Source organism: Trachurus japonicus, chromosome 14, assembly GCF_045865225.1.
Source record: "Trachurus japonicus isolate A0001 chromosome 14, Traja_1.0".
NCBI classification, from domain to species: Eukaryota; Metazoa; Chordata; class Actinopteri; order Carangiformes; family Carangidae; genus Trachurus; species Trachurus japonicus.
In genome coordinates, this window is record NC_140920.1 from 11,047,558 (window position 1) to 11,056,320 (window position 8,763).

General features: G+C 40.8%; 2 protein-coding genes across 2 annotated transcripts in view; one reads left to right on the forward strand and one right to left on the reverse strand.

Moving 5' to 3' along the window:
- Positions 1 to 4,283, forward strand: part of lhfpl7 (LHFPL tetraspan subfamily member 7) — a 95,283-nt gene extending 91,000 nt beyond the window's left edge. Inside the window, exon 3 of the mRNA XM_085797473.1 lies at positions 1,741 to 4,283. Within this exon, the coding sequence (XP_085653599.1) occupies positions 1,741 to 1,967 (227 nt within the window). The 3' untranslated portion in view covers positions 1,968 to 4,283. The remainder of the gene's footprint in view (positions 1 to 1,740) is intronic.
- Positions 4,276 to 7,915, reverse strand: spata22 (spermatogenesis associated 22). Its single transcript, XM_085797474.1, has 8 exons — positions 7,797 to 7,915; positions 7,392 to 7,465; positions 7,145 to 7,273; positions 6,342 to 6,555; positions 5,839 to 6,211; positions 5,612 to 5,735; positions 5,433 to 5,530; positions 4,276 to 4,758 (listed from the first exon to the last, which is right to left on the reverse strand). Exons 2-8 carry the CDS (start codon positions 7,429 to 7,431, stop codon positions 4,567 to 4,569), a joined length of 1,170 nt encoding a protein of 389 aa, XP_085653600.1. The 5' UTR covers positions 7,432 to 7,465; positions 7,797 to 7,915; the 3' UTR covers positions 4,276 to 4,566.
- Positions 7,916 to 8,763: the final 848 nt, after the last annotated feature.

Consider the following 8,763-nt stretch of genomic DNA (forward strand, 5'->3'; position numbering starts at 1 on the left):
GGGGATTATGCGGTGTTGTTTATCATTTATCCATGTTAGGTTTGTCTCTGAGTTTTTACTTTAAATGCCATCATGTCAGCAGAGGAGGGAAGTGGCGCGAGGTCGGGAGCACGTGCTGGCGTCTTTGTGTTTGTTCCACAAAAGCCACGGATAGTTTGATAAAGAAGGTCATTAAAGTGTCATTAGGCGGTGAGCTCTGAGGCACCGGGCTCCTGCAGATAAAACACTGGGCCACTTCTGGAGCTCTGGAGAGATGAGTACAGTACAGTGTTGGGATATGCAGCAAGGCTGAGATGCAGACCCTTAGTGAACTCCACCGAGACACTACAGCAGGCTAAACAAACCACACTCAGGAGGAGAAACCTCACCTTGACTCATTCACAACACAGCTCTCTTTGTGTTTCTTCCCCATCATTCTGCTTTTCTCTACCAAACAGCCGTTCCCTAAGCTCCCAGTGTACAACAAGACCACTACAGAAAGCTTCCTACCTCTTCATCCTTGTCCTATGAGCACCATCCTTCACTGCCCACACAAACCATTGATTCACTGGTACAGCTGTTGCGTTGTAGCTCTCATGTGAGAACTGTTTCTCACTGACCACGAGGCTGCTGCCCTTGAAAGTAGGAAAATCAACATCCCCTGAAATCAGTGCAGCATAATAATGAGTTCAAGCTTTCCCAGTGACCCAAGCTCTCCAGAGCTAAAACAACTATGACACCTGGCATTGTAATGGAAATCCAGACAGCACTCAGTATAAATAAGAGCAGCATTGATAGCCTGTAGCGCAGTCGATAAATGCTTGGCAGCACGGGCTGGGAGACTTGACTCAATTTGTAAAAGTGAGCTGCTCTCTGGCTGCATGGCCGCTGAGGATAGTGTCTGAGAAAGCTGATGCCACATGAGTGCAGAGTGAGCTTCTTTTTTCCAAAAGCCGTGCTGTTTTGAAATCACGGCTGCAAATTTGATTTAAAGAGACGTGAATTATTTCCTTTTGGAAGCCTTTGTCAACTACAGGTCATTGGTGCTTTGGTTGTTCAATACATTGGAAGCTGTGTTCTGCCACTGTTGGACTTATAAAACTGTCTTTGGTGTTATTTATCTTCTAAACATAATGCAAGGCAACAAATCAAAAGTCTCACAGCGAGTGGCCGTAGTTAATAGTGATGAAGCCTCTAAATTACACTTGACTCGGAGTCAGGCTGTTTTCTTTTTTGCAGAACCTCTACTGCCACCCAGTGGCTCTTAGTTGACACATCAGAGCAGGAGACATATTATGGAAATATCACTTTTCGAAGGCTCTTATACATATAGTTGGGTGTTTGGCTTGACTTACAGCCCCCAAAATGTGAGAATTGACAAAAAAACCTGTAATGTGCAGGCTCCCTAGGTTGAAATCCACATGGTTTACCAGTTGTTCCCTACGTTTTCTTCCAGTGATGTAACTAGGATCCAAATTTAGGCTGTTTTGGGAGTATGAAAAGAGAGCTGTGATGTTTGATCCTTGGGGTATTTTGACCAAAGCATGTCACAAATATGTCTTTAAGACACCTTTAATTTGTGGAAAGGGGGCATAATATGTCTCCTTTATATCTCAAAATAGGAAACACATCACATCCAGGACTGGTCTCTAAAAGGACACAGTTCTTTTTCATCTTATGTTTTGTGTCGTTTCTCCAACAGCTCATATAAACATACTGTATAAACCGTCTATTGAACTGTGTCTTCTGTCTTCTCTGCAGTGTTCATCATGGCTGCCGGACTGCTGGTCTACCCCTTCGGCCTGAACTCCTCACTCGTCAGGTCCTTCTGTGGGGACTCCGACATCTACTACGCCGGCGAGTGCCAGATCGGCTGGGGCTACATGCTGGCTATTGTCGGAGTCATGCTCACTGTCTTCTTGCCCTTTTTTGCCAAATATGCACCGAAGGAGCAGCTGTCCCCCACCCCTCTACCCACGCTGTTATAGTGCATTGAAATGAAGTCTTGTTTTTTTCCCTCCTGACCTGGGCTTGATGTCATGGAGACACCCCTGCATCCCATTTTGAAGGGTGATGCTGTTTGGAAGCAAACACTCAGTGAAAACTGAAGCTGACACTCAACAAAAAACACCGTCTTCCTACATAATTGTGTAATTAATTCAAATTCAGTTAATTTAAATGGAATGTCTTATGTTACGACGAACTGTGGTTTTAATTTTTACCCTAAAATCTGTCACGACTTCTCCACAGTTGGACTTATGTGTTTTCTTCATGTCAGCTCTGGGGATCAGTCCGAAGATGCAACGAGTAGTAACCCCATTTCACGCAAATTAAAAAAAACATCTCCACAAACATAACAAGTATTTGCTAATAATGTGTTTTTTCCCTTCCTTTCATTTGTGGAAACAAGTCAAAATACATAATAATCATTCCAAAACAGACTGGAAGTTGTCTGCATAAAGAAGATGGAAGCATGAGATTATGTGGCAGTACGACTTGGCCAGTCTAGTGATGTTTCAGAAGAACATTTGACTCGAAGATAGAGACACTTTTGTGGTGTTTGGACTGTACATATGATTTGGATTTAACAAAGCTGATGTTTGAGGTTTGAAAATAACAAAGAAAAGAGAAGTTTGACTCATCGAGGTAGTTTTTGCTCCTCAGACTTTTCCTGCCTCTCAGTCTTGTGATCATAGAGTGAATGAAGGGGAGTTCAGAAGACGTTTTTACTACAGCAACAGTGCTTTCAGTAACTGTTGTGGAGAAAAGGACAATGAACACAGCATCAGACCTGCCGAGAGGACAAACGGAAATCTCTTCTCTTAACAATGAAGTGAATCATAATGAAATGTCGTGGTTTCAGAGCAGTGTTGTCAAAAGTTTTATGTTGGAATACTGCATCCATTCGTTAACCTTTTCCCTATTATTATTTGTGTAACGTAACTCCCTTGTCTCTCTTTATTTCTGTCTGCAACACACAATACTTAACACTCTAATTCAGGAAAAAATATCATTGCAAAAGGCAGGGAGATGTAGGAATTTTGTCAAAATGCATGATAAGATGGGCTTTGTTAATGGTAGAACATTTGATCTAGATTTTCAATGTGATCTGACCAACTTGTGCCTTTTAACATAACCAAGACAAGTGTTTAATACAATTATCAGGTTATCATCTTTTTCTGCTGAAAAACTGTGGATCCTGTTGTGTGAAGTGATTTATTATTTTCCTTTTTTTCCCCAGTAATTTTTCCTCTCAGCGGTAAAGTGTTTCTCGTGTACTTGATGCAGTATGATCTCATTAACTTGAGAAAATGTCCTGGAGGGAAAAAAAAGGTGTTGTCTAATCCTTAGAGGCAATGGCAGAGAGAAAGAAAAAAAGGATAGAAAAGCACTTGTGTTCAATTATGCCCTGAGATATTTTTGCCAATTATCTAGAAGAGTTAAATCACTTGAATCGCTATATTAAAAGGTTGTGACATGCAGCTAACAGATTCATTCCTGGAATCCTTGTGTTATGTGGCTCAGAGTATGAGCGGTAGTGCAAAGAGCTGTACAAATTCAACTTCGCAACTTTGTTATCCGTGCTGAGCTGACACATTACTCACTCACGAGATGTGTAAAATGTGGCTTCAAATAATTAGCTCCTCAAATAAGCAAATGTGTTGGTGTGTTTTTCGTCGAACCACTTCTCCTTTTAAACGCTGACACCATTCCTGTCATGTTCCGAGGACAAAATGTCTACTTCTCCACTTACTGTCCCTGTACACTGCCAATTTCATCCAGCTGGACTCCCTTTTCTAGTGGGTGTTTATGTGCGTATTAGTGTTTAATAATGGGTGGTGTCTACTAATGGGTTAAACTTTAAATATTCCCAAAATTTGGGTTCCCATAATGACATATCCTGACGTTTAGAAAAATTGCTGTCATTATGTTGCCATATTTGAAAGAAGGTCAGGAGAAAAATGTTGGTATTGTATTGGACCTCATACTGTGCTTGACTGTGGGAATGACTGAAGTGACTGCACTGGACTTGTTCCCCTATTTGTTGAACCATTGTGTGTAAAGTCTCAGCACTGGTGAAACTGTTTTGGTAGAGTAGATTCTTGTTTTTTCCATTGTGATGTATGACTGTAAATAAACTAACTGTACTTGATATCACATGTTATTCTTAACTGCCCCGTTTTTCAAAGATATATTTTGAGATATTACCTCATCGTGTTTGCTTTACCTGAATTAACCTCTAAACAATGTTTGCTGTTCTGTGAATTTTCTTTGTAATAAAAAATATTTCAGAACTCATAAAAGGAGAAGCTTTACTTTCCATTAAAGGTTTGGTTAAATGAAACAACTCTTTATATAACTGTTTCATAAATTAATACAAAAACATCAATGCTATAACATGCATAACAACAACATCACCCATCTAGGTCAAAAACCTAAATAATGCCTCAAATGTGCTCATCAATTAAATGAGATGTCAATCTATAACAGAAACTAGAATATATAAATGTAAGCTTAGCTCTCATGAACTGTCATCAAATAATTTCTTCCTATCAATCTTGAACTGCCGAAGATATCTGCTCATACTCAGTCTTCATTTAACGACTTGGCCAGTGCCCTCATTTCTGCATCGCATGCTTTGACAGCCTCGTGGGCATTCCTCAGCTCTGAGGGCAGGGCAGGCCTAATGGAAACACACATGAGGACATCTCTGCTGCGGTCATAATTACCCACACAGCGGTGAATCTGACCTCGGATGAGACGGGGCAGTTCCTGTTCCTGTTGGTCAAGAGACAGATATTAAAAGATTAAAACTGCAGTGTCAGTAAATCCCCCAGCTTTCAAGTTTATTCATTTATTCATTTTCATCCAAAGTGACTTACAAGTGAGGAACAGGAAGCTTGGGTGCAGCAGAAATCTTAGTGCAGATATGAGGTGCTATCTATTTTTGTGTTTTCTAACAGGTTTATTGCAAGTGTTTAAAATCATAAAGTACAATCCCTCCAACTCTCTTTGCTTGAGAAAGGTTCAACCTTAAAGATTCAATCCCAAGCATGTCACCAACCTTTTGCCAGTTAATCTAATTAACCATAAGACATTGCATCAGGTGTTTTCTTTTAACATTTGACTGTGCTATTTTAATTAAATATGAGGTTCAAATGTTTGGCAAGTTGTCACATTCAGTTTCTAATTACGTTTTACACAGCATTTCAACTTTTTTGTAAAAAGAGTTGTAAAGTGCATCACTATCATCAGAGAAATGAACATTACTAATTTCTGATTGAGACTGAGGAGAGCCAGACCAGGTTAAATTGAGCAAATTGACATGATAAACTATTTATTTTATTTTTAATGTTTTAATACATACAACATTGCCACAGATAATGGGAAAATGTGATGCACTAAGAAACTAAGAAAGCCTTTGTATGACAGTAAGGACATTTTTTCCTCACGTTTTCATAGAAGACACACTGCAAAGCCTCCTTCCCATCCCTCACGAGGAAGGTCTTGGCTCCATGGCGACCCAGGGTAACTGCAGAGTCTAGAGTAGCTGTGGGAAGAGTGCAGCCTGTCACATTAAATATGCGAAAGAGTACATAACAAAAACAGCAGCACCTCCTAATGAACTGACCGAATATTTCAAATAAGTACGGGACTTTGTCTTTGAACTGGCTCCAGTGTCTCATGCCATCGATAACTGCCGTCAGGATCCTCAGTGAGTTTTCTGGAGCTGGCTTCATTTTAGATGGTTCCGGCTGAGCAAACACACATCACATCGATCTCATCATGAAACATTAGTAGCAAAGTTTAAAATATTTTCATATCTTTATATATTTTCCTCATCTATGCCTACAGTACCTGAGTTTGAGTTGGTCTTGCAGGTCGAGGTTGATTTGAGCTCTTTTTCCCCTCAAAGCTGGACGTCTGTGGCCCAAAGCTGTTGGTAAATTTCCAGGAGTTGTTTCGAGGCTGCACTGGACGAGCAGACGGCACGCTGGCAGGTGGAGCAGGAGGACACGGAGGTCTAGTCTGCTGAACATACTGATGCGTGGGATTGGGGGGTCTGTAAGATGACTGCTGACCCATCTGAGAGAATCCAGCATGGGATGTTAGCTTGGTTTGTGCCCTCTCACTGCTGCTGGGGGGAGTTGGGTATTTGTTCTGTCTGGAGGTAACCACGGGGCTGGAATCCTGTTTTCTGACTGGGTAACTGGGCTGCCCCGTCTTACAACTGAAATGAAGATAAACCACTTCGTGATCTACAATTATGACCCAAAACTAGCAGCTTGTGTGTACTGCTGCTTTACTAAAAAAAATGTGTAAAACATCAGACTGCCATATCAAAGGTCAATAAAACATACCTTGTGCCAGCAGCTTTGTATGGATGTGGCACAGGTGTGTAAACTCTCCCTGTGGCGGCGGGTCCAGGGGCAGGCCTGTTGTGTTCATATTGCCTGGGCTGAGTAGACTGGGGAACATCCTGTCTGCTCCACTGGTGGCTTTGCGAAGCCAATAATGACTGGTGGCTTTGTGAAGGCAATAATGACTGGTGGCTTTGTGAAGGCACCAGTTGACCTGATGGACCCGGGGCATGGTCTGCATAGGTACCTGAGGACAAGTAGATTTGCAGAAATTTAAACAGTTAAACTAATTTGTGGGTCTTCACTGGGGGGTGGGGGTGGTTTTTGTCAACCTGTTATATCCTGTTTCTGATGTTTCTGTTTTTGTTCTGTAATCATTATGTTTGTATGCTTGTATTATAAATGCCCAATAAAAATACATGGAAAAACAAAACAAAACAGTTAAACTAAATAAAAATGATGTCTGTAGATATTCTCATTCATCCAGGTCATCGTTATCTCTGGGTAACAATTGAATCGAAGGCAACTGGACTTGAATTTGTCTAGGAAGACGTTTCGCCTCTTATCCAAGGGGCTTCATCAGTACGTAACGCAACGGTCTGACTAGTCCTCACTAGTCTGACAAAACAGTGGAGAAAGAACAGTCATAGGAAAATATAAAACATGCAAAGATCTCAAACATAGTGAGGTTTTGTTCACGATCACTGGTTATTTTAAGTTAAGTTTTTCTTTGTATCTACTGCCACCTAGTGTCTAAAAACAGTGAGGGGGGGAAAAGCTGGATGACTGTTGCACTGGTATGCTCAGAGATGAAGCTGTGTTGTTGCCTGCCATGAATTCACCGTGGGAGAAGAACTCATTCACAGAAGGAGCGGATGTCAAAGGGACTCTATTTCTTTTCTTCTGGTTAAAGAGTGGCACAGGGATACAGCCTGGGGGAGACATCAGAGGAAACATGACTGTACATAGCACATCCTTTTTCCACAACTCATTGATTAAACCTGGCAAGTACCAATTAACCTAGGGAAATTAATAGGCTTTGTTGCAAACCTGCTGTGGGCCTGGCTGGCTGGGTTTCCAGTCTCCTCATTGTGGTGCGTAGAAAAACAAGCTCACCCAGTTCACTGTGAGGGGAAAATAAATGTCACCTGGTGCTCTGGTTAGTGTTTGGTCATACAGTTGGCTCCAAAAAAAAATGGTGTTAACTCAGCTGTAAAGGCTTCACTAGTTAAACTAACCAAAACACAGGTTACATGTCTTGTAAGTTTAGCAACAAAACTAAGCTAATTAGCTCGGTTAAGTTAGTTAGCTAGCTAAAAAGCTAAAGTTTTTTGTTGTTGCTTGTCTAACTAATTCGTTTCCTGCCCTTACATTCAGCTACCAGTCGCTCTTTTTCTTCTTCTTATAAACAATACAGAAGCAATATGTTTGTTTTAGACGCTGTGTTTTAGTTACCAAAGCTTTTGTGTCCAGGAGAGTTAGCTAAAGTTAAATTACCGTAAGCTTTTTTCCAGTCCAGCACCTTGGAAAGCGACTTGCGCCAGAAGTAACGGATGTTGCCTTCAGGTACCTGTAGTGGGCTCGGAGGAAAGAAACACAGCACAGAGGATACCTTGGATACCTTGTCTTGTAGATTGAGGGAAAACGTAATGATGGTATATGTATAGCCTATCAGATCCGTGTTTTCTTTAGGCTACTTATGGTCTGAACTTACTTTACTTTTATATTAGGCTACATCTATCGTGGGGCACAGCTCATTTTGGTGAAGACCATGCATCACAATCATAACTGCAGTGATCTTGGTAGATAAACATATTATCATCTCCAATTTTTGTTCTGCATAAATTGACCATAAAATAAAGACAATATAGACAACTGCAGTAAACACAAATATAGCTATCTTTCGAATCTGTTAACTTCTGCTGAGCAACGAGACTGGGTTTATTGTTTTGTTTTATAAGGTTACTTGTTTGTTTCATGGTGAAATTGGCAAAACAGAAAACGTGTAGACAGATGGTATATTATTCTATTCAAATGTATGGGAAAGTGGTGTCAGACTTTTGGTTAATGTAGAGGGGAGAGTTTATGACACCTGCCAGAGGAAATCGACAAGGAGACGGCACAGAAAATGATTATAACTTGAATACACAACTATCCAAGTGTCTGCCATGTAGAGAGTATCGGTATCAACACAGTATTGAGAAATTAACTTCAGTTCGATGTCATGTAGACACTGCACTTTATATGGCATCCACTCTTTAACTGTGACACACATGACTTCTTTTGCTGGGTCTGTGAATCTATGGCAACATTATTGGTATTTTCCCTCTGAGAAAATATGGATCCTATTGCTTAAATTCATAATTAAGTTGGATACCACACTTGGTCTGTTGTATCTCAGTATTGCTGAAAGGAAATCTCA

Bases quoted from the DNA above. Each gene is read 5' to 3' on its own strand.
- spata22 (XM_085797474.1), bottom strand. From the start codon at position 7,431: ATGAGGAGACTGGAAACCCAGCCAGCCAGGCCCACAGCAG. The intron at 7,274-7,391 runs GTTTGCAACAAA...TGTCTCCCCCAG, and splicing joins GCCAGCCAGGCCCACAGCAG to GCTGTATCCCTGTGCCACTC. The intron at 4,759-5,432 runs GTGAGGAAAAAA...CTTGACCAACAG, and splicing joins AGTGTGTCTTCTATGAAAAC to GAACAGGAACTGCCCCGTCT.